The sequence below is a fragment of the Urocitellus parryii genome, chromosome X, assembly GCF_045843805.1.
Source record: "Urocitellus parryii isolate mUroPar1 chromosome X, mUroPar1.hap1, whole genome shotgun sequence".
Lineage (NCBI taxonomy): Eukaryota > Metazoa > Chordata > Mammalia > Rodentia > Sciuridae > Urocitellus > Urocitellus parryii.
In genome coordinates this window covers 18330905-18357086 of record NC_135547.1, presented here as the reverse complement: position 1 = coordinate 18357086, position 26182 = coordinate 18330905, and the positions used below count along the sequence as shown (strand labels likewise).

The window sequence follows — 26182 nt, the reverse complement described above, 5'->3', positions numbered from 1 at the left end:
TTCCAGAGTCCTCTGACCTTCAAGAAAGCTTCATTGCTGCAAGAATGCACTATCTTCCCCTCCCATCACAACAAAAACCCAAACCAAACCCAAAACCTTGAAAATAATCTGTGTACCATTTAAGCCTCTTCTTCCACCATCTGGCAGAGTTTGCCAAAAAGAACATACTTTGTTTTTCCACTAATGATTACATTGATGCATGAGATGCTTAATTTTTTTTCTCTCTTTCTCCCTCTCTTTCTGACTTTTTAAAATCTGGCATGTAGAGAGGGAGAATTATGGTCACCTTACAATAAAAAAATGACTTCCTCAATAAACAACTCTTTTCAGAATGTGTACCACAAAACAATGCCAAGTCACTGATTTATCTGATAGGCCAGTGTATCTGTATCAAATGTTAATTGCTAGAAGTAGAACTGTTTTTCTAATTCCCAAAGAATAGAAGTGTGGACAGAAGCCTTGGGATTTTCCCTTGCCTACTAACTACTCAGTTGGACAAGAATAGGCACTTTGGCTTCACCAACTGGGTTTCTTAAGCAGTCTTTCAAGGGTTGAGGCATGTAGAAGTAAACAGACATACTATATCAAAGAATAGTTCCAGAGCCCATTTTCCCAGCTGGGAGGGTGGGAAGGATGCCCAGTATCCACACAAAGAGTCTGGTGGCAGGCAACATTTCACCACCCTCTAAGCACATTTCCAGCTACCAGGGTACAGGCTGCAGTGTACTTCTAGACCAAGAGTACTTTCTATCAAAAAAAAACAGAAAGGTTTTGTATCTGGGGTTAAGAAAGGCACTGTTGATGTCAGTATGACAGACATGAACTCATTCAGACTGATAGTCAGTGTCGGAGGACAACTGAATAACAAGTAGAATCATTATTTCAACTTTTCAAAGCAGTTTCATATACGTTACCTCTTTTGATCCTCAAAAACTCTGGCAGGTTGGCAGGTCAGGTGTTACCATCTTGCACTTACGAAAATAAACTCAGACACTTTAAATTACTTACCCATTTTCACACAGCTGGTGTCAGAACAGGAAATAGAACACATCTTTGATTCATGCTAAAGCTAATATCAACTATTAAAGAAAGAATATATTGGAAACCAAAGGAAGATATTGATGCATTTGGCTGGGTATTTCCAAAAACCCACAAAGAATGGAAAATTGAGTTAATAAATCACTAAAAGCAATTTATAACATATAAAAATGGGTTAACATCCTGAATATAGAAACAGCTCTTACAAATCAATAAGAAAATAAATTGGCATGTATTAAGTAACAATGGATATCTAATTTTTAATTATGAAAGAATATTAATGAGAAAAAAATCACAAAATAAAAGTACAGGGATGTGGTTGTGGCTCAAGTGGTAGCGTGCTCGCATAGCACATGTGAGGCACTGGGTTCGATCCTCAGCACCACATAAAAATAAAATAAAGATAATGCCACCTAAAACTAAAAAATAAGTATTAAAAAAGTACAAATTATGATTGACAAGTTTCCCTATCAACCAAGGACTATTATTATTTTATTCATCTAAATTATGGCTATTGTAAGATGGCAAGTGATTAATGGATAGGGAAATGGACATTCATATGTTGCTTATGAAGGTGAAAATAAGTACAAACTTTATGGAAATCAAACAGGCAATAAATATAAGAAATCTTAAAAACTATTATTATCACTTAATATTTGGTTATGTAGACATTATTTATCTCACTGTGATTTATAAAAAGCAGCTTCAATTACCATCAATAGAGGGTGTTATATTAATAACAATATGAGAAATCCACATTACTAAGTACAGGTCAGCTCCTAAATACTATATTTCCATTATATCATGCAAATATATCATTGACATAGAAAGATGGGCTATTAATGTATTACATGAAAAGCAGTATACTGCATTTTTAAAAAAAACATACACAAACCTGTGACACAAAACTAAAAGTCTGAAAAATAATATGACACAATGTGAATACTAGTTATGGTCTGGGAGATAGAATCTATGCCATTTTATTTTCCACATTTTTGTTTCTTTGTGCTTTTTTCGATTTATCTAATAAAAATATAGTGTTTGTGTAGTAAAGACTTATTTTTTAAAAAGATATCCTGAAATAGTTTGCTCTAATACTTTCAAGGGCTTAAAGCAATAAGGAATTAATAAATTGGTCTGTAGCAACCTGCCTCAACAAATAGATAAGAATATTGTTAATGAACCAATTGGTTGTTGATTTCTTAATGCACACTGAAATTTTCTTTAAAGACAGTCTCCTAAATCAATTAATGATTCCTCCTTACAAATTTGTATACACTATTCATTCATGTGATAAGTCCTTTCTTCAACTTAAATCAACCTTATGCCTGCCTATGTCTGATCAAATTCCTATACCTAGATCAAATTCCAATTTATTACAGTTAATCAAGGAAGTGGCTACTATAAACAAATGTTAAAAAGAATGAGATCACGGTTCTTTATCTTCAAAGAGCATCAATGGTTACCATTTATTGAGCACCTATTATAAAATCAAGCAGTATGGTAAATGCTTGACATACTTGACATAATTTATGGCACATTTTCACAACAACTCTGGTAGGTAATAATTTTTACCCCCATTTTGTGAGATATATAAGTCATAAGCAACATGAGTATTAGAATTCAAGAATGTTTTGACTCTAAAGTCTGTCTATCCTACCATTTTGCCTTCTACTAGAACATCAAATACACAACTCTAAGGAAAGGTAACACTAAATGAATGGTTCTCATGTAGAGGCACTAGTGACCATGTTGAGAGAGAACACAGTAATATTGGAGAAGAGCACATAATAAAAAAAATTTAGCATTCTTGGCTCAAGGAACTCCACTATTCAGGTTTGAGGCCATTTGCAAAAGTTATCAAATTCTCTTAATTTTAATTTCTTCATGAGATTAAAACACCCTTTTTAAAGGGATGCTGTGAAGATTAAAATGTCTGCTTGCTACATGAGAGACATTTAAGAAACATTACTTTCTCTTGTCTTCAGGTTATTGTGAAAGTGTGGTGGGACATGTCAGAGCATATTTGGACAAAAAAAAAACATGTGTCACTATTTTCATGATTCTTGGTCACAGAGTACAAATTTGTGCAAAGCATATTGCTCTGTGAAGAGCTTAGGTCACACTGGAAGAAAATATAATCAGCAAGTCTGGGAGTAGTGAGGCCAGAAGCAGAGACAGAGTCTCAGGGCAACATAAGGTGTTCTGTCTCAATGAGCAAGCATCAACCCACTCTCTAAACTCATAAGATCTGAAATCTGAGCAAATTTTAAAACCTAGAAGTAAACACTGCAGGCAACAAGATCTATCTTTTCTATTTGGACACAATGGTAGTTATTACAGGGGAAGAAGAACAATAGAAAGTCTTTCTGTATTAATACTATTTATTTTAATTTTGTGTCAGGGTATGTGTATGTTCATGCAAACATTTATTGTCTCACCTGAGGATACAGGAATGACCTAGGGTAGATACAAGCTCTACCCACAGACAGCTCATTCTGTAGAGAACTCATGTTAATCAAATAAAAATGTATACAACTATTCCACTGCAAATGGATAAGCACTAGAAAGGAAAAGCACAGTTCCCAGGAAACAGAATAGCTTGAACCCTGGTCTAATTGAATGATTACATTTCAGTTAATCGGGTCCAGAACTTCAACCAAAGGAGGGGAGAATTATAAGCATTCTGATTTCCTCTCTAGCATTTTTGTTCTCCTTCCTCTCCTAATGGGGGGAGAGGAGGGAGGAGGAGGAGGGAGGAAGAGGAGGGAGGAGGAGGAGGAGGAGGAGGAGGAGGAGGAGGAGAAAGAGGAGGAGGAGAAAGAGGAGGAGGAGAGAAAAAAGAAGAAAAGAAACAAAATCAGGGTATCCCTTTGCTGGTTAGATCCAGAGGCTACATTAACTCATTCAGACCACCAGGAGACCACTGAGAAACTGTATACTATATAGTGTTAAATATACACATATACACATACACACAGAGAAAAGAAGAAAACTCACAAAAATGTTACAAGTGGTTATTTCTGGATGATAGAATTTTGATTGAGTATGTTAGCTAATTTTATTTTCTTTTTCATTTTTAGTACCAGGGATTGAACCCGGGGACATTTAACTATGAAGCCACACCCCTATCCCTTTTCTGTTTATTTTATTCTGAGACAGGGTCTTGTTAAGTTGCTTAGGGCCTCACTAAGTTGCTGAGGCTGGCTTTGAACTTGCAATCCTCCTGCCTCAGCCTCCTGAACTGCTGAAATTACAGGTGTGCACCACCACGCCTGGCCTAATTTTCATTTTATCAAAGCATGAGAAGCATTTATAAAAACCATGTGTGACGGATATATGACATTCAATCTAGCAATATTCAATCTACTATATTTCATACACAATGATGTATATAAACATACAAGAGGGACTAACAAAAAAAATCACTGCCATGCATTTGACTCATATAGGCCAGGTTATGGGTGAATTCTTGACCACCTTCATCTAATTTAACTCTCTTTCATTAATGGCTAAGAGACAAGTGACTTGCCCTAGTTGACAAAGAGAGAAAAGAGCAGAGCTTGACTTAGACCCCAATCTGCATAAAGCTAAAGCACATGCCAAGCACACTAAGACCCTCTGCTTCCCTCCCAGGTGTTTGGCCCTTTCAAGAGGGAAAGCTAAGTGAGAAGCAATAAGGCTAGCCAGGAAGTCCAGAAAACTCATATTTAGTAGATACTTTATGATTTGAATTTGAATTTCATTGATGAAAAGATATGTCCTGATTTACCTAATGTCCTCACCTGCCTGGTTCTTTGATCAAGAGCCATATCTGTCTGAATAGTTCATACAGGCAATGTCTTCCAAAAAATCTCTATCCTCTAGTTGGAATTAATTTCTTCCAATTCCACACTGTCATAGAGAAGTGGATCTCCTATGAAGCTAATGAAACTTAAGCTACAGGGACCCACACCTGTACACCCTTCCAAGAAGCACCATAGGCATTTTGCATTTTTATTTCGTGTTTTTCTTTAAAAGAGCCTCCAAATTGTATTAAGCTATGAGCTCTACAAATCCTGGATGTACCTCTAACCCCCAGGAAAAACTGCTATAAGGTTTTCTTACAGCATTTCTCTCAGGAAGCCTTGTATCCATGTTAGTCATATATAAATGTCTTGGTTTTGGGATTTTGAACTACTTGAAGACAGGCATTTTTATCTTTAAATTCCCCATAAGAACTGCCTTCAGACATGCTAGGTACTTGTTCCACAAATACAATATACTTCCCTTGCAAGAGAGAAAGATAGAAGTATTGAAGAAATGACCCATGACCATGAAGCAAGATATCCAGAGGCTGTATAAAACATGGAAATTAAGGGCACAGACTCTGGAGCTGTCCTACTTGGGCCCAATTCCTGTCTCTGCCATTTATGGCTATGCTACTTTAGACAAGTTAATTTCCCTAAGCCTGCAATTCCTCAACAGCAAAATGTGGCTAATAACAGTACCAACCTCAAGGGGTTGTTGTGAGGTTTAACTGAGATAATATAAGTAAAAACTCTTTAGAAAAGAAAAGTTTTCATTTCTTTCTGATTTAGTACACATTCAGAAGAAAGGTTTCTGATCCTCACTCAGACTCTCAATGTTTTTTTCCATGCCAGTCTGCCTACTCCCATCCAGACTCATTGAAGCCCAGCCCAAGAGACCCCAGAGCTTGCACTGATAATCACTGAACTCCATTGGTGAACTGGGAAGCCAAAGAGCTGACTAAAGGCTTGAAACCCTCTTGTGCCTTTGCTGGTAGTCTGTGTGGGAACTGATGGAGCCTGGAACTGAAATCAGAAGGCACTGGCATGTGATAAATGAGACAACTGAGACCAGACAGAGATGTAAGAATACAGGCAAAAGATGTGAGGACATATGAAGATAAAAGCAAGACTTGGTAACTAACATAAAGGTGGGATGAGGAAATACGAGGGGTACAGGTGCACAACTTGTCCCTTGGAAGCATCTCACAGTCAACAGAATGAAAGTTGTTTTTAATTTCTACATTACCACTTTCAGCTTTCAGTAAAATTTTTTCTATCTCCACTCTACTGACAGGAGAATTCAAATCTCTTGAACATATGCTTCATTACTCTCATATCAGGTACTGCAACTCAGTGAGACAGAAAAAGGAAGAAGAACATGTGTTTTCAGAAAGTAAATAAACCCCAGTGGGGGAAGGGTGCAGGTTATCTCTCTAGGCAAAATTGGTATTTTCTTGGAAGCTTATAGAGGGCAGGGACAACAGCTTTTAATTTGCTTTGTTGGGCCCTCTAGTGAGAAAGGTGGGCAGTAATGATGATAGCAAAGTATGGGGTAAGTTCAGAGCCCTACTGAATCAAAGGCCACGGGCTGAGGTAAAATAGTTAATCTGTATAATCTTGTCACCTCACGGTTGGCCCCAAAATAGTCTCCACCCGCACTCTGAGTCACTTTTCTAAGATCTTTTTATTAAACAGTTTTCAGCCCAATGACTAACTTTTCTAAATCAATAAGAGAGCACAGGAAAGGTTTGCAACTCCCCCAGTCTCTGGCTTGGCTAAAGACGCAGAATTTTAAAGCCAAATTGAATCTAAAAGTTCTTAGTTCAAATCTTAAATGACTTTAAACACTCAATTTCCAGTTGTTTTTCCAATAGCACTAATAATTTTCAAAATTGCATTTTTTAAAAACTTTGTAACTAAAATATCTCTTTGAGTTAGTACCATAAAAGTCCACTAATTAAAGCCAGCATTTTCTGGGCTCTGATGAGAAATTTACCCTTTTATAATGGGATTACTAGAGCTTTGCTGCACAGATGAGTGGATTGATTAATAATTCACATTTTTTGAGGATATATAACCTCACTCATGGTCATGGTTTGTTCCTAGAATTCTTCTATTTGGTTAAATGTTATTTTATTTAACCCCAGAAAATGAATTAAGTTCTGATTACACATTAATATAACTATTTTCTTGTACATTATTTTCAATGAAGAAAGGGCTCCAACAGAATGGCCTGAAGTTGGACTGGGGAACTCAGTAGGGTTCAGTTTGCACAGAGCATGGGCAGGAGAATTGTCAAGCTTGTCAGGAGAAAAAATTGTTAAATGGAGAAAAATTGCTCAGTATTCACTTAAAACCCCCACCCTATTACAAAAAAAGTAAAATTAACAAATGATTGAATCACAAAAACATGTTTATCAATGTTCAAGCAATTATTCAGTCACATATTTACTGAGAAAGAAAAAAGCTCTCCTTGAATAACGTCCCCAAACAGTTATTTCAAGCAGAAATGACTGGAGAAATCGCTCTGAGTTGATGGAAAAGGGTGTTCGAACCAAGGTCAATTTTATTTAGGGGGGGTGTGTGGGAGAGACAGGAACCTGACAGAGAAGAATATGAGAATTGCTAAGAGTAAATGGAAACAGAAAGCGAAGACAAAAGCAAAAGAAGCAGCAAGGAAACACAGCCCTCCTCCCCATTCAGAGGCATCTTTCACCATCTCCTCCACAGCAAGCAGATAACAAAAGACAAGTCTTCCAACACTGGGTGCAGATCAACTGGATGTTCCTAGACTTACACCCACATTTTCATTCTCTCTGCCGGAAGAATGTGGACCAGAAAATGCAAGTAAAATATCGCCTGAACACAACACACCCTTCATGATGCAGCTGCTTGATTGTGTGTAAAATATACCAGATACAGATCACAAGAGAAGCTTCAGGAACCTGGCAGTATTGACATTTCAAATAGCACAGCTTTGCATTCAAGAGTGCATAAAATAAACCCCTTTCTGAAAAGGTCCTCTGCCTCAGGACTCGCTTACTTGTATACTGGCGATGTCTGTATATATCAACCAAATGTAGCCAAAGTTGTTGAAGTCCATCATGAACTTCAGCCTCATCTAGATTATGTCTGCACAAGAATGCACCATTTACTTGGCACCCAGTGCACATTAATGAGATGTCTACATAATGCAAGTATATAGCACTTTAAGGGTTTCGAGACACTTCCACATATATTATTCTATGATATAAGCAGGACTGGAATTTGTACCCCATATTACAGATAAGAAAACCGAGGCTTGAATTTTTCTGACTCCAACTCCAGTGTTTTTTTCCACTGCTTTTTAGCACAAAAATTATTTTAGCTTTCTAAAATGAAAATATTACAAAGACACTGAACATAATTTGATCTTTCTTTATTGGGTCACAGCCATAAATATGAACATCAGTTGTTGGACCTACTATAATATGGGAGATATTGAGGCATGTAGGGAAATAGCCCTCTAAAAATGCCCCAAATTGTCACATTGATGAGTTTTAATTCATTTTTCTGTCCTCCACTCTTATTGTCATTTGTTACTTCTTGCTACCCCTCAAAGTCTTCTACAACCCTTCTGTTTAACTGTTTCTCCATGAATACTGTCCAAGCAAGAATACTATTTGAGAACTCTCAGATGGGTCCACTCTACAAACAGGAGCTCCATGACATTTTAGATGGCAGAGATGTTCTCTATGTAACCACAGTTTTGCCTCTCTGTTTTTGTTAAGATTGGAATTGAACCCAGATGTGCTCTATCACTTGAGACAGGGTCTTGCTAAGTTATCCAGGCAGGCTGGCCTCCAATTTATGATCCTCCTGCCTCAGCCTCCCAAGTCACTAGGATTACATGTGTGTGCTGCCATGACTGACTATTTTCTATCTCTGATAAAGGGGGTTCAAATTGTGGGACAGGCAATTTCCAGTAACTTGCTGCCACTTAAAGGAAGATCAGAATCATCTAACACAGAGAAACCCCAAATATTTCCTGGTAGTATAAGGCTGAAAGTCATGATGAAATTCTACAAAAAGCACAGAATTCAAAGCATGAAGATACAAAATATGTAGAGGATATGATGAAAAATTCAGAATTCTATCCAATTTTTCTTCACAAAGACCACAAATCTTACCACTTCTTAATTTTATTTTACCTCAAGCACATTAAGAACAAGGAAAACTATGTCACATGAGGACTTAGAAGTTGTGACATCAATGAGTTTCCTCATCTATAAAATGGTGATAATTACAGTACAGACCTCATAGGGCTTCTGGGAAAATTAAGTGAGATAATTATGTAAAAGTAAGCATCATACAGTAGGCACTTAATAAATCTTCACTAGTACTATTATCATCATAATTATTATAAGGTAGAGGAGAAGAAAAAGAAAAAAAGGAAAATCCACTTTTAGTGGAGGTTTTCAAAAAGAATTAATTAAGCAGAAACAAAAAACGATTGTGCTGCCCCATTTTACTCAGCACATCTAAGTAAATTAAATTTAGGAAACGAGGCAATGCAAAGATTGAAAATAAAGAACAACTTTTTTAATGCTTCAATCATTATCAAAACAACATTAGCATTAGAGCACTCCAACCAGTGTAGCAAAGGGCCCCAGGCTCATTTATGAGGGCAAAGGCTTCCTGCAAACGAAGACATAAAAACTAAATCGAGGCAGTAAGGATTGCTCGTGGAACTGTGCGCATATTTGCAAAAAGCACTTGCTGCTTAAATACCCCCAATGTGGACTAGTGAAAGAATCCTAAAGAGATTGTGGATCTAGGCCAAGATCAAGATCAGCTTTCTTCAGCTTCATGTGGTGGAGAAAATAGCTCACAAAAGCTGCCACATCAAATTTTATATGAATGAAGGGGTGAGGTAATTCTCAATAATTTGGTCTACCAGAATCTGGGGAAGGAAATGTGAATTTTAGAAGAAAAAACAATTGTGCCCCTCAATTTCAACTCACTGGAATAAGTAGTTATAAGAAAAAAAAAATAAGTGAATGTCCTGTTTTTTGTAACAATTAATAATGAATCATCTTATAATGGTCCCTGCTTTTAAGTCGTCTCCCTCCAAATGTTTGTTATGGAAAGAATTTGCAGACAATGTCTCTCCAAATATGGCAAAAATGCTTTCAGGTCTAGGGCTATGATTTATTTTTTTTTTCTTATGGGGCTTAGTTTCTAAGCAAGGTATGAAAATAAGAAAAGAAAATGAAACACAATAAAGAAAGTGTACATATGATGACCAGGTTGGTTGAAGGCACTAACAAGAATGAGTTTAGATATCATTTAGCTGTCTCCATGTCCCTTTGCTAGGATTGTCCTTCTTCTTTTCCCCACAATTCAAGAGAGAAAGTATATTTGTGTGTGTGTGTGTGTGTTTACTGTGTGTGTGTGTGTGTGTGTGTGTGTGTGAGAGAGAGAGAGAGAGAGAGAGAGAGAGAGAGAGAGAGAGAGAGAGAGACAGTGTTCAGCCTCCATGTTGCAGCAGCCATATCTGGAATCTAATCCAATCAAAATATTCTCACAACTTTTTTTCTCTCCTAGTCTCATTCTGTCCCAGTCCTAGAATATAAAATATGCAAAGCAAAGGACAGGACAGAGATATGATTGCTGACACCCAGAGCCCTCAGATGGACAGCTCCATTCTAGAATACCATCTCCCTCCAGCCAGACAATGGTTGTAAGGTAACATCTGGGGACCTGGTTATTCTAGGAATTAAACAAATCACTTAATACTTCATTCTAAAAGGGTGCCTCAATGCCCCAAAGTGTAAGATTCAGCTGTCCACTTCAATCCAATTCTCATGTCACCCCACTTCTTATCACCCCACTTTTAGTCAGTAGATAACTCCAAAACCAATCTAAGAAGTACATGAATGGTACATGTATTTTTAAAATCAGCCTAAATTATTCATTCTATCGCCAAATTGTTAGTCTCAACAAACTCTTCACAAGAGTCTGACTGTATAAATAGGCTTATATATTGTACTTCACATAATCAACGTAACATTCCCTGAGGCTTTGACCCAAGAATCTGTTGTGAATGTATGCTTTATAGGGAAATTTGAAATTTTCTTAACTAATATAAGAATTTCATTATAATCCACAAAATAAGCTATAACCAACCCACCTTACAATTCAAAGAGGTAAATTCTTATAAAGGTTCTATAAATCTAAAGCTTTGCAATGTCAAGTAGTCAGAAGTGTTATTTTTCTATCTAAAACCCAATCCTCTCTTTGCAGGGTAAGAAAATGGTAACTGATTCTGTTTAAGGAAGGATAGACGAAAGCCCTCATATTCATAACTAATTTCCAAGTCACAAGAGGCAACCTAGTTAAAAACATGGATTCTAGCTGGGCACAGTGGTGCATACCTGTAATCCCAGTGGCTCAGGAGGCTGAGGCAGGAGGATCACATGTTCAAAGCCAGCCTCAGCAACTTAGCAAGGCCCTTAGCAACTCAGTGAGACCCTGTCTCTAAATAAAATACAAAATAGGGCTGGGGATGTGGCTCAGTGGTTAAGCATCTCTGGGTTCAATCCCTGGTACCAAAAAGAAAAAAGAAAGAAAGAAAGGAAGGAAGGAAAGAAGGAAGGAAGGAAGACATGTACTCTAAAAGCCAAAACACCTGGGTTCAAATTTTGCCTTCACCACTAATTAGTTGTGTGGTCTTGGGCAAGTTAATCATTCCAAGTCTTAGGTTTTCATCCATAAAATAGGAACAGTAATACTTCACCATGGAAGCATTTAAAACAGTACCTATCACAGAGTGCTAGCTAAATACTTCTCGGTACCCTCACTACCACAACCCCACCATTATCATCATCGTCCCTAACTGGATCTGTAAATTGGGGGAGATCCTTTCCATGCTGTTATGAATAATGTAATCTGCCAACCATTCTGGCAATAGTACAATAGCTTCTTCACAGTCATAAATAGGCATGGCAAGAAGTGAGATTCACAAGAAGAGAGGGAACATTCACACAAATGTAAAAATACCTGGCCAACAAGCCAGTTGATCTTAAATGGAAAGTGTCCTAGTGGTCAGAAGGAGTTCATGTGTGTTCCACAGGTATCTAACTCACTACTGCAAAAACAACTGAACTTGGAATTTAAGGAAACATTCTTTTTTTAAACAGGATTTTACAGACTAGCTGATAGAATATATCAATTACTCTTTCTACAGAGATATACAACCTTTACAGACAGGTAAACAGAATGTCCTCAGGCAATGATTTTGTTTGACAATACCTACCTTTTCAAAGACCAAAATGAACCTTTTCTCAAAACTGTTTTTCCTTAACTAGAATCTCTCACAAGGAAGGGTTTTTTTTTTTAAATCAATTATGAAAGCTGGAATGGTAATTTATAAATTATATTTAGCATTTGAAAGCCTAGTACCCAAATAATGATATGATTGAGCAACACATCTAAAATGATCCCAAGAACCTACCTTGGAAAACCGCAGCATTCTGAATAATTAAGAACTTGAGCTCCATACTTGCAGACTGAAGCAGTTGTTCCATGTTCAGTCGGGCTGTTAGTTGGTATTTTTCTTCCATCTTTCTTGAGCAGCATGTTGGGCCCTTGGGAAGACATACTTGCAAATCTGATCCTGAAACAAACAAGGTTTTCATGTTTCAGTAAGCAGAATATCTCTCTCTCTTTCTCTCTCTATCCCCTCCCCCCTCCACATACACATACAAATAGGACAAAACCATGAATTTCCTTTCAAATACAATAAAATCTGGATTACTCAAAATTAGTGCTTTTTTCCAATTAATTCCTGCTTTCCTCCAATTATCTTTATAACTGATTCTTTTTGAATAACCATCAGAATTAATTGTCCAGGTTTGACTCATAAATTCTGCATAAACTAATTTATAGCACCAAATACACATCATTGAATACCAATACTTAATTTTTCTGTTAAAAGATCAGTTTTCACTCAGATAATTTATTTTTTCTGACTATAATTTATGAATGAGAACACAATCAAAAAACAACCTTTAAAAATTCCAGTTATGATTTCCAAATGAAATAAATGTCTAGCCAACCCAATGTTGCTTTTCAAGATAAATAATAAAAACATATTAAACTTATGTTGTTTTCTGTTGTTATTGGGTTTTGTTTGCTTTTGTCCTAGGGATTAAACCTAGGGGTGCTTTACCAGTGAGTTATATCCCCAACTGTTTTATTTTTTATTTTGAGCCAGAGTCTCGCGAAGTTGCTTAGGGCCTCACTAAGTTGCTGAGGCTGGCTCAAACTTGCGATCCTCCTTCCTCAGCCTCCTGAGTCACTGGGAGATTACAGGCGTGCACCACCATATCCAGTCAAACCACTGTTGTTTGTTGTTTTAACTAAAGGTCTGGAGCAAGATGCAAGTCATTCAACAAATATTTTTTGGGTTCCTACTATATACCAATCAAGATGAGTACAACAGTATGCAAAGCAAAGTCCCTGCTCTCATGGACTTTATATTCCCCAGGACAACAAACAAATGAACAAATAAACGAAAACATAAAAATAATGGCAAGTGGGAACTGGGTTTGTGGCTCAGTGGTAGAGCACTTGCCTAGCATGTATGAGGCACTGGGTTTGATCCTCAGCACCACATATAAATAAATGAACAAATAAATGTCCATTGACAACTAAAACATATTTTAAAAAATAATGGCAAATTATGATAAGTACTATAGAAAAAATAAATCAAAGTAAGAAAGGGAAAACAAACTATGGTATATCCAATCAATAAAATTTGATTTTAGCCAAAAAAGTAATGAAGTACTAATACCTGCTACCACAGAGATGAATCTGAAAAACATTATGATAAGGAAAATAATCCAGATAAAGGTGCATACTCCCCCTTGAGTAAGCATTTATTGAGCTTCTTCTGTGGTGGCCATGGAAATGTGCATTTCAGCTCTCCTGCCATGGGGAGTAATTGACTAGTAACCCCAGTTGCTGCCATCTGATTTCACCACCATGTTGTACAGAGGCGACAAACCCTAGGAGCTACTCTCAACCAATGACTGAGCATGGCAAAGATACTGAGTCCTATGAGACATGTGACTTTGTTCACAGGGGATTTTGGTTTGTGGACTCCCCATTGATCTTGCCGAACTTTCTTAAAACTGCATCTTAGTTTAAGATTCTTCCTTCTTAATTTTCCTTTCTTTCCTTTCTCTTTCTAGCCTCCTTCAGCATCCCCCTCCATTTTCTTCCATAAGTGCTTTCCCACGAAATCTATCTGTTCCATATCTAATCCAATTGGCATCTCTTTCTCAGAGGGCCCTGTGTGACATAGCGTGTATGTGCCAGACACTGTGCAACATGCTGGAAGTGCATCTTTGAAAAGAGAGACTTGCTATTATACTCCTATTTGGATAGAAGCTCACTGTCTAAAGGGACTAACAGAGATAAATACCTAGTCATAGTAAATGAGTGCAATAAAACAGCATAGCTAGGTAGGATGATAAAATGTGTATATGGAACATAACTTCCCCAAAGTCCCATAAGGTTCTCAGCAAAGTAAGGTTCAATAAATCTTACTGAAGTGAGACTAGAGAGCATATTCAAACATTTTAGACAGGTTTTCAAAAAATGGGGGTTTTAAGAAAGGCGGGAGGCTATTTAGCTCTAAGTTAGCAGAAAATTTTCTTATTATTACAACATCTTATTTCCCTAGGAATTTCAGTTGATCACATCCTTAATGTATGTGTCTAAGTTTTTCTTAATTTAAGAATGAAATTCATTAACTTTTGCCTCACATGGTGTCAGTGTTGGAATCCAGGGTATTGACTCCAAACTCTCCATGTCCCCCTTCCTCATGGGAGCTGTTGACAAAAGTAGTAAAGGACAGCACAGATAATACATATTGCCAAACCTAATCCAGCCCTGCAATTTATAGTACTAGATGGAAAGGTGATATTTAATGTCAAAATACAATTTGGGGTCTGGAGACACAGAGTTCAGATTTATCTCCTATAAATGTCAATCTCATATACAAGCCTTAAACCGATTTTAAATATGGTCTAAGCTTAAAGGCTTTATGATTATCTTCAGAAAAAGGGAGAAAACACAAAGCTGGTTCTAGTGCACTGTGTTCTTTCTACAAGAAGTTAGAAAATGGAATGCTATTCTGGCAGTAGAAACTGATGCAGTTTACTGGACCAAGAAGGGAAAGTGTCCCCTAGGGGAAGAGTGACTAATCTAAATTCAAACAAGGTTACTTGGGACATACACCATAGGTGTGAGAAACCCTATATAGCAGATAGTTTCTATATACCAAGTTCCTGTCCATTTAGCAAAATTCTTTTCTACTTTCATGATAAATTCAATGCCTAAGTGGTGTAGTTTAAAATCTCTGTATTTACTTAAGTTCATAAATTCATAAATTAGACGTAAAACCCATTGTGTCTCTGAATTTGCACTGGTGGTGACGTCCAGTTTTGAAGAATGCTTGAGTTTATCTGGCAGGGTGGTTGGCTGCTAGTCCACCAGTTCTACCTAGTAGAAGTTATAAAATAACAGGGCTCAAATCTTTTCTCTGTGAAGTGCTATGGGCTGATAAGATCTTATAAGGTGACAAATTGCTCAGTGGACCTACAGAAGCCCAGGAATGACTCAGAATTTCCAAAATACCATTTGGGTTTGCCTTTGATATGATAACTCAATAAGTTACTCAGAGCTTACACAGAATGTCCCTGTACTAAATTCACCATTTTATCAACTCCTACCACCTTGACAAAATGGTTAGCCAAACATCTTCAAATGAATAGTCTCAAATGAGAACTTTTCAGAAAATATGTCCAATGAAGAAAAGGATATGTTATATCTAACTATAAGTGCATAAAGAGCATTATTTTTTCCTTCTTCTCAGTTATCACTTCCTGATAAACCAGTGCAATTGATCTAGGGGCTACGAGTTAGCTATAGACTTAAGGAAACAGAACATCCATAAACTTGCTAATTCACAATAAATTAGGGGGAAAGAATAGAGGCATTTTGGACTATACAGAGAGAACTGAAGGGAGGGGAGGGAGTATGGGGGTATATGTGCATATATGATTACACAACTGTTGTAACTCTACATCATGTACAACCAGAAGAATGAGAAGTTATACTCCATGTATGTATGATGTGTCAAAATGCATTCTACTGTCATGTATAACTAATTAGAATAAATTTAAAATTACATTTTAAAAAATCTATAAACTGACAAGAACTCAGAATTTCCAAACCAGGAAGGAGAAAAATACATACCAAAAGGAAAAGCATTTCATTTTCAGGAAATTAGATATAACTCACAGTTCAGCATAAAATATCCTCCCCAAAGGACAGCATAGGAGAACTAGACTTGCCTAAATGAAGTGATAATAGAGAAATATAACCATTTCAATGCCATGACCATTCATTCGCATGAAGAAACAGAAGTGAAAGTAATAAAGAAGGAATTTAGAGAGAATCCTCATCAACTAAACAAAAAATTACCAGGGGAACTAATTCCCAAAATGGGAGAAATAAAAACTAAAACCAAGGGCAAATGACTAAGGGGGTTCACTGAGAACTATTACATACTTGTATGAATACAAGCAAAAAGGTCAATTTAAGAAATAGCTTGCAACCAACAAAGGACATAGTAAATAGGAAAGCTTTAAGTATATGAGGGACAAAAGATTGAGATAGAGAAAAACTAATAGTGCACCACATTTGTCAAAGGGGAGCTCACTTTTTGTTTTGTTTTGTTTTGCTTTGTTTTGATCTGTTTTGTAAAAATGGAATTCAGGCGGGAAATGGGACTAGACAAGCAATATAGCCTGGAATGAAGATAAGAAGAAGACTTAGCAATTGACTATTCAAATGAACCAGAAAGGTTCAGCTTTTTAGGGCTTAATAACTTGCATTCCCAGATGCTAAAAAAAAATTAACTGAAGTCATTATGGGGCTGCTAGTTCCCATTTATTTTGAAGGATTAAAAAGCACCTTCATACTATAATCTCCTCTCCTAGATTGTAAATTCCTGAAGAGCAGAGAATGACTCCCATCTCCTTTGGGATGCCCCAGCGATTCCATTCAGCCCTATGCACACACTGTTGAATTAATGAGGGCTGTTGAGTGAGAACACTAGCAAGAACTTTGCGTCTGTCTGTATCTAAAAAAGGGAAGGCAGACAGATAACCCTGAAAACTTTTCATCTTAACTTTAAATTTGATCTTGGGAAAATACCATAAAAATCAATTTCTGAACATCTTGAAGAGACACAAATAGATGTTTCACTTGAAGGAACTATGAAGTAATGTATTTATAATTATTTTGAGATGATGTCTTGCTTGCATATTGGATCTAGTACTGGGGCATACAACTGAAAAAGATATTGAGATAATGGAAGCTTTTTCTCTCTGAGATTATTACCATGCATACCCAAACTGGGCACCCTTAACCACAGCCTCCCTTCCCAGAGGCTAACCACAGATGATCCAAAGAAGGCTCTCATTAGTTACATACTCTTTTTTTTTTAAAGAGAGAGAGAATTTTTTAATATTTATTTTTTAGTTTTTGGAGGACACAACATCTTTGTATGTGGTGCTGAAGATTGAACCCGGGCCGCACGCATGCCAGGCCAGTGTGGTACCGCTTGAGCCACATCCCCAGCCCCTTAGTTACATACTCTTAAGCCAGGGTATTGCTTCAGGCTTCGCTACCTGTGGCCCAACTGTCTTTTATTTATTTATTTTTTCCAGTACTGAGGATTGAACCCAATTGTGCTCTGCCACTGAGCTACATCCCAGCCCTTTTATTTATTTATTTGTTTGTTTGTTTGTTTGTTTGTTATTTATTTTGAGACAGGGTCTTGCTAAGTCACCCAGATGAGCCTCAAACTTGCTATCCTCTTGCCTCTGTATCCCATGTAGCTTTCTTGACCCTCATCACAGACTCCTTCCTTTGGGCCCAACTTTTGTTCTTTGATTGGATCCATTTAAAAACCTGATATCTTGGACTGCCCCTGATAACCATTAGCCCCCTCTGCCAGGGCTGAGATTTTAGTTCTAGGCTCAACACACTTGGAGACTCTATTCCAGGCCTGAACCCTCTCCATAATAAGAAGAAAGTCAAAATACATATCAGACTGTTTAAATGTGTCAGTTCTCTTGGATTTTATTACAAGTCAGTAAGTATTAATGGCCTAGAAGTCAGCAGCATCATGGGCACTAGTGGTTAGGAAACAGTAAAAGTCAGTCATGTTAACTTGCTTAGTCCTTACATCACTATATGATGTGCAAATGTAGGTAGGTTACTTAAACTCTGCATGCCTTTTTGCCCTTAATTATAAAATGAGATTATCAATAATACTTACTTGATAGAATTATTGCAAGGATTAAGTGAGATTATGCCTGTAAAGCTCTTAGTCTTCTTCGTACAAAGTAACTATTCAATATGTGTTAATTAAAATTAAACAAACAAAAATAAATCCATGTGGAGAGACCAGATTTTCACACCCCAAAATAGCTAGAGAACAAGTAAAGTTGGTATATGGTTATGTGACAAAATATGCAGTATATTTTCCAAGGTGATGGAAATATTCTATATTAGAGTAGTGGTTACATGAATATACACAGTTGTTAAAATTTATCACTTCAAATGGGTGCATTTTATTCTTCACAAATCATATCTCAATAAAGTTGATTTTTAAAATATGCTTGTATGACTATGTCAAATGAACTCTAATAATGTATATAATTAAAATGCACTAATAAAAATAAATAAAATAAAAGTAAATTTTAAAATATGCAATATAGACAACATTTGCTAAAAAGAGGAATGCTCGTCAGAGGCTCTGGGGCTCAAAGGAGACTTCCAGGAAGACCTGGGGTTTGACCTACACAATAAAGATAGGAAGAATTTGGAGAAGTCAAATGGGTGAAATGTGTTTGGCATCCATGGAGTTAGCAGGGCAAAGTAACCTGCCTGAAGAAAGGCTGTAATCCAGGGTACAGTAAGACAGGCCAAATCTGAAGAGACTTGAATACAGGCAAAACCTGTGGGCTCGACCTCAGAGACAATAATGGACCACTGGAGGATCCCAAGTAGAGACATTATATGATGAAGAGTGGTGTTTAGGAAGATTAGTCATATGACCTGAAATTCGGAAATGGACTAAATAACTCCTCAAGGTCACTTCCAATACTCCAATTCTCTAATTACCTTTATTATGTTCTATATGTTGGTTATATTACTCGACTGCCATTTTAACTAATGACAATAAATTGTCAAACATCACATTAAAAAGCACATTAAAGAACAGAAGAAATATTAATGTAGACCTTGATCCTTATACTCTTCTAAGAGAGGATAAAGCATATTCAAACAGCAACAGAATAGAATAAATTGTCAGGGCTCTGTAACAATGAAAATTGAAATCTTTTCATGTGTGTGTGTGTGTGTGTGTGTGTGTGTGTGTATGATTTGACACATTTCATTGTCAAGGTCTGTTTTATGAACAGCAGTTTTTTTTTTTTGCTAACAAAAATTCACTGTGCTGAAAACATAATTTAATATTATCATTAAAGTAATATTAAACAAAGGAATTAATGATACCCAAAACTAGTTGTTCATGACTTATAGGAAAAATAATACAAGCCTATTAAAATTATCCAAAGGATTAAGAGCAGGTTGCTCTACTAATGAACCAAAAAAAAAAAAAATCAGGCATTTTTAAAGTTTTTTTTTTCATGAAGGACAAGTCAATTTGCCATCCAAAAATATTAACTAATTTCCTTAGCATATAATAGTGACTTGCTATTAGAACAGCACCTTTTCCCCTAATTAATCATTATCTAAATCAAATCTTACACGCTCATTAATTTCTCACTAATCAAGATAGGAATACAGATGAAAGAAATGGCTGCATTTGAAACTGGTGGGGAAAGTGATGATTGCTATGGAAGAAATCATCTTAGGGAACCCAGATGAAGGTTACTATTCTGTTATTTAGCCTGAAAGAACATGACCTTGCAGAGGGCACACCTGGGTATCAGGAGCTGAGACTTTTAATCAAAGACCATGCCTGGGGCCACAGTATAGACTCAGCTTCTGTAAAAGGCAGGCCAAAATGTCGCTACTACACTGGATAGAGTACTGGGAGTTTAAAGCAACCCTGGAGATAAGCCATTCTCTAAGCTTGAGAATTAAAGAATGAATTACCTTTATCTCTACTGCCAACTGTCAATTAACAGCCTATCATTCCGTGCCCAGTAAAGGTTGAATCCCCAGATCACTACACTCTCCCACAAAGAGATTCTTTCTAGACCACATTCCCAACTAGCAGTCAACATGTGCTCTGGGAATACAAATTCACTGATTTATATTCAACCTGCCAAAGTGGTGAACAATTCATTCACCCAACATTTACCAAATGTCTACTTTGTGCCAGATAATATGCCCAGCCTCAGGAATACAATAATGAACAAGAGCTGTGTGCAGTGGTGCACACCTGTACTCCCAGCAACTTGGGAGGGTGAGGGTAGGGGTAGGATTCCAAAATAAGACAGACTAGGGTGTAAGCCTCAATCACAAGTTCGGGGCCAGCCTAGATAACTTGGTGAGGCCCTAAACAAGTTAGGGAGATCCTGTCTCAAATTAAAAAACAAAAAGGGCTGGGGATGTGGCTCAGTGGTAAAGCATCCCTTGGTTTAATCCCCAGTACCTAATAATAATAATAATAATAATAACAACAACAACAAGACAATCTTTGCCCTGGAGTTCTCAGATATGTCTAGGAAAAGGACTCTCAAACTAGAAACATCTAAGTTATTTGTATATCTTACTCACCTTCATCTGATATAGCTCAATGTCACCAAATCCTACAGATTCTGTTTTTTGAATATTTCTCATCATCCTCCTCTTTCCAAGACTGCCTCATCAACCTTACCTCCTATTGCTTAGATGATGACAACAGCTTCCAGACTGACCTTCCTGCCTCTATACCCTCTTCACCCAAACTCCAGACAGATATTTCTAAAGTACATTTCTTGATTGAGTCAATCCACTACTTTAGAAACCTCCAAGAAGATGGAGCAATGGCCCAGGGGTGTGAAAGTGGGTGGCATGTTCAGGCACTGCTGAGAAACCTGGCAAGAGTAGAAGGAAAAGTAAAGTGGTAAAGACTGGCAGGGGCCAGATGAGGAAGAGCTATGTAAGCCCTGCTCCAAAATGACTCCTAGTTATCTTTTGATTCAACTGCAACCAATGGGAGTGGAAAGGGAACATTTGAATTCCCATGACACTCTCCATTCTTTATAAAGACACTTCTTATACTCTCTAAATTGATTCACAGTTATATTTACATGTGTTATCTCCATTAGATTTAAATTCTTTGAAGGAAAGACCCTAGACTGATTCATCTTTGAATCTCAAGGGGCCCCCTGTGGTTTGGACTGGATGTCTCCCCTTTACTTGGAGATAATGCCAGAATTTCAAGAGACCTCAGTTTGAAAGGAACAATGTCAGATTAACTGATATTACTAAAGTAGAAGGATTCACACATACACACACATCCTTGGTTATTTGGATGCAAGGAGACCCCTGGTAAAATTGGAGAATTGGATTGGAGAATAATGACAGCTACTCTGAAGTAGGGATACATAATTTTTTAGTTAGAATTCTGCCAAAGGGACCAAGCTAAAGCAATATTCTTGTCTCCCCTAGTCACTTCTTCACTAATTACTATTCTACTCAGATAAGTCAGCTGCAATACTGTCTTTCAGGAGGTGTATAATTTTTATATTTCAGATTCAATCTTCAAATATGCAGACCTAAGACACAGCTGAAAATTTAAGACTAGAAGCCCAATCTAAATGCTAGGCCCCCGCCCATGGGAATGATATCACATGGAAGGGAGCCCTCTTCCCTACCAAGGCTAAAGTGTTACTATACGTTCTGCTACCAAATCAGCTGTGTGACTTAACTGAGTACCTTGCCAAATCTGGGCTTGTTTTCCTCAAAGGGATTAGGCTCAGGAGTTGAAACTTTCCAAGTGTAGACCAATCAATGTTAGATAAGCCCTTTCCAGACTGGGCATTGGGAATAGAAACAGAAGACTAGCATTTGTCTTCTTAGAAAGGCTTTGTTAAAAGTATTTGAACTTGCATGAATGTGTATATGGGGCCAACATCTCATGCTTTAGAGTGCTGCATCATATGTAACAATTGCATACCCTTCTATATGTCCCTGTACCTCCAGAGGTCAACTAATGGCAATCCACTTCCTGATAAGACGGTATGCAGTGGCAAAAGGTAGGATTCCAAAATAAGACAAATAGGGGTATAAACCATGAGCCACTGGCCACTTAATAGCCTCATAATCTTCAGCAAATTACTGAATATTGAGTCTCAGCTTCCTTATCTGTACAATGGGGATAACAGCATCTACCTCTCAAAGTGCCTGTGAGGATGAAATTAAACTCTTATCTCATGTTTCCAAACACATGCCTCCCTTTCCCACTTTCCCTATTAAAACCTCATCCATAATGTCTCTCAAGTCTCTTTCATAATGTTTTCTTCTTCCCTCCACTCCACATAAACCCTATGAGCTATCATCTCTCAGAATTTTCAGCATGCTTTTACCCAACACTATGTTTTGCAATCTAGGCTTTGTAGTCATTGGAATATTTATCCCTATTATTAAGTTGTAAGTTTCTCTGAACTAGAATTATATCTTGACAATTTCTGTATTCCCTGATATGGCATAGATCCTGGTATATAGTATACTCAATATGCTTGTTGAATTAATGAACAAATAGTCAAAAGTGAGAGCCTACTCTTTATACATAACAAGCTCCATGTGTCTTGAAACATTCAAGCATAATTTAGTAGCCATATGGGAGACCACAGAAGGGACTCCTTGCACCAGGTTGGAGATGATCCTCCTGGCCTTTGAGGTGCTTTTTTCTCTGTGTTGCCTTGAAGTCTATAGCCAAACTCACTAATCACTTTACACATTAAGGTTGTCACTGGTATATTCTTGGTAATGCATCAGAACAGAGACTGCTCCACAGCCATCAATGTTAGAACTGGTTCTTTAGTCATGAATAACTATGACAGCATTTCCTCAGAAAATATCTCATCTGTGACAACTATATATTTACCACTTTGAATATAGTTATACCTAACACTTAGTAAACCTGAACCTTAAAAGGCAGTCTTGCTTCACAGATGTTTCTGGCCTCCGAAATTCCCTATTGCTGAGACTTCTGCAAAATCACAAAGACTAGGTGGAAAGCACACCATCACCATGAACCTACATATCCTGTGAAAAGGCTTTTCAGGTGGGGAATAAGCAGTAATTGCCTTCCCATGACTAAAGTGTTTGGAAAATATATATATTTTTTAAGGAAAAATATCCAAAAAGTCATGAGGTAAGACATAAATCCATGCTAAATAATGTGGTAGCCTATTCTGTTTCAGAACTCTTCGTCTGATCCAAAGTGACTTGGGTAAGTCATTTTTTACTCCCCACATCCTCAGTTTAATCATTTGAAAAAATGGGCTAATAGCAGTTGCCACTCACATCTTTTTATGGAAGCATACTGACATTTTACAAGCAACTTAAAGCATCTCTTGAACAACTTCCAGTTAGAGAGCTCTGGTAAACTGATATAATTCTAGATGTCCCAGAAAGTTCTCTTCTATAGTAGGGTTGATGAATGGTATCTCCCAAAAAGATATCTATATTCTAACTCTTGAAATTTGCAAATGTGACCGTATTTGGAAAGAGGTCTTTGCAGATATAATTAAGAATCTGGAGATGAGGTCTTCCTGGATCATCTAGGTGGATCCTAAACCAATGACAAATGTCCTTATGAAACACATTGAGGAGAGATGAGAAAAATAGAAGGCTATCTGAAGATGGAGGCAGATTGGAATAATAAAACCACACACATGAGCCACCAGAAACTGGAAGAAGCAAGGAAGGATTCTCTCCCTGAGCTTTTGGAAAGAATGCAACCCTGCTGACACCTTATTTTGGACTTCTGGCCTCCAGAACAGTAAGAGAACAAATTTCAATTGTTTTAAGCCATCAAATTTGAGAAAATTTGTTAATGGCCGCCCTAGGAGATGCTCTCTTCCCATCTACACCACCTAAAAGTATCTGTTTAGTATTGTATAAATGTTCCATCATGGGTGAGTTACTACTTAAGTTAAACCATTCCATTAGGTGTTGTCTCAAAGTGCAAGACTCCTTCAGTAATGCCCTCATACCTAAAGGCTAAAGGGTTTACATAGGATCTTGCTCCAGCAAAGGAAAGGAGGTAGGGGCAAGAAGGGGAGAGGTGGGGTGGAGCCCAAAACACTTGGACAGGGAGCGGGGTATGTGTCTAAAAGGATGGAAAGATCAAGAAAAAGATGAATTGAAACCAAAAATAAATTCTACTTAGGGTAATCTCTGAGAAACAAATATTGACAGAGCCCAAATGTCACCTTAACAGCAATAGCCCCGAATTAAAAGGAGTAAGAGACCTTACAGAAGCAAAATAATAATAACACTGCCTCAGTCACTGGCCCACATTCCAGAAAGTCCGTTAGGAGGGTGCTTAAGATCCATCCAGGGCTGGGGATGTGGCTCAAGCGGTAGCGCGCTCGCCTGGCATGCATGCGGCCCGGGTTCGATCCTCAGCACCACATACCAACAAAGATGTTGTGTCCGCCAAGAACTAAAAAATAAATATTAAAAATCTCTCTCTCTCTCTCTCTCTCTCTCTCTCTCTCTCTCTCTCTCTCTCTCTCTCTCTCCCTCCTCTCTCACTCTCTCTTTAAAAAAAAAAAAAGATCCATCCAAATGCTTCATTTTCACTGCTCAGAGGCATTTGTTTCCTTATGCTTAACAAATTAGGCATATTTTGGATACATGAAAAAATTGCCACAAGCTATTAGCAATTAAATAATCACAAAGGGAGCCAGGCAATAATGAAAGATGCCTATCAGCCTGGGCCTCCAGCCCAACACTGGATTTTGGTTTCTCTTCACATTACCCCTGTCCGAGTCCTCAGCATTTCTGGAGACACCGTTTAACCAGCTTCCAGGCAAATCTTTCTGATACCCAATTGCTCTTCCTGTTAAGATGCTTCTCCCAGCTCTAATGGCTAACCTAAATTTCAGTTTCAAGCCATTGCACCTTGTAATTACATTCTCAGCCACTGTAAATAATCTGTGCCCTCTATTATATCTTTCCTCTTTTCCTATGATAGGAACCTGTGGAAAAGGGAGTCAGCTCCCTTGTTAGTACAACATACACACTGCACCTGAGCAAAATGCAACCAAAAGAAAATCAAACACTCACTCTTGATCCCTGAGTGAGAAGCATCGTTATTGATCTTTTCCTTTTTCCCATCCTTCAGCTTATCTCAGTGTCTACACTGACGTGCTCTAGTGCTGTGGCATTTATGCCATCTTGGGGAATCGCTGTGTAAATGCTCCAGTAATTTTATACATCTTCAGCATCCTGTTGTGTTAGAGCCTGAGTATCTGAAGGACTGGGAAGGACAGATTTTCCTCCTCCACCTCCTCCTCCCACCCTCATGCAATATGAATCAAAATCCTCACTAATTGGCCCTCCTTCTGCATGCTACTGAAGTCTAGACTTGGTGGCAACCCCTTTCTGTGGAAAAGATTTAATGGAGGAGAAAGTGCACGGAAAGGGAGTTGACAAGCAAAACATTTCAGCCCAACTAAAGAAAGTGGGAGACACAGGGGGTTTTGGTTAGCTGAGGTTGGAAGTGAAAGGATACTGTTTCAAACACACACAGGTTGGTGAGTTCATTTTTCCTTGAACCAAATGTTCCCTAAAACTGAGGAAAATCTAAGTTCATAATGCAACATATAAGAGACGTTTCAATGGTGCTCAATGGTAATTGTTTTTCCTCCTTGCTTTCTTCAGGAGCTATGAAAAACAAAAATAAATTACCCAAACAGGTAATTTGGGGATTTTTCTCTTCCATTCCCATGATTTTACTGAAAAACTGCTAACAGTAACTTCATTCTCTCATCAAGCTGTGGGGAGTCAAACACACAGCTCTCTAGAATCTGGTGTGGGCACCCAGAGGCACAGCCAAGAGGGCTCCTTATCAAGCTGAACCAAACAAGCCTGAATCCAGGGTCTCCCTATGGACTGTTACTCTTATATGACTTACCTTCAGCTTTTGGGACACAGGAATTTGGTTCAGGAATATCTGTACTTATGTTTTACTTTTTAAAAAAGGCGGGGGGGGGAATTGAAATAAAGGAGAAAATGGCAACGTAATAGGTTACAGTGGA

The 26182-nt window shown here is 37.6% G+C and overlaps 1 protein-coding gene across 1 annotated transcript in view; it reads right to left on the bottom strand.

Moving 5' to 3' along the window:
- Gpc3 (glypican 3) overlaps positions 1 to 26182 on the bottom strand; it is a 423699-nt gene that overhangs the window by 379415 nt on the left and 18102 nt on the right. The window contains exon 2 of the mRNA XM_026405602.2: positions 12325 to 12486. Within this exon, the coding sequence (XP_026261387.1) occupies positions 12325 to 12486 (162 nt within the window). The remainder of the gene's footprint in view (positions 1 to 12324; positions 12487 to 26182) is intronic.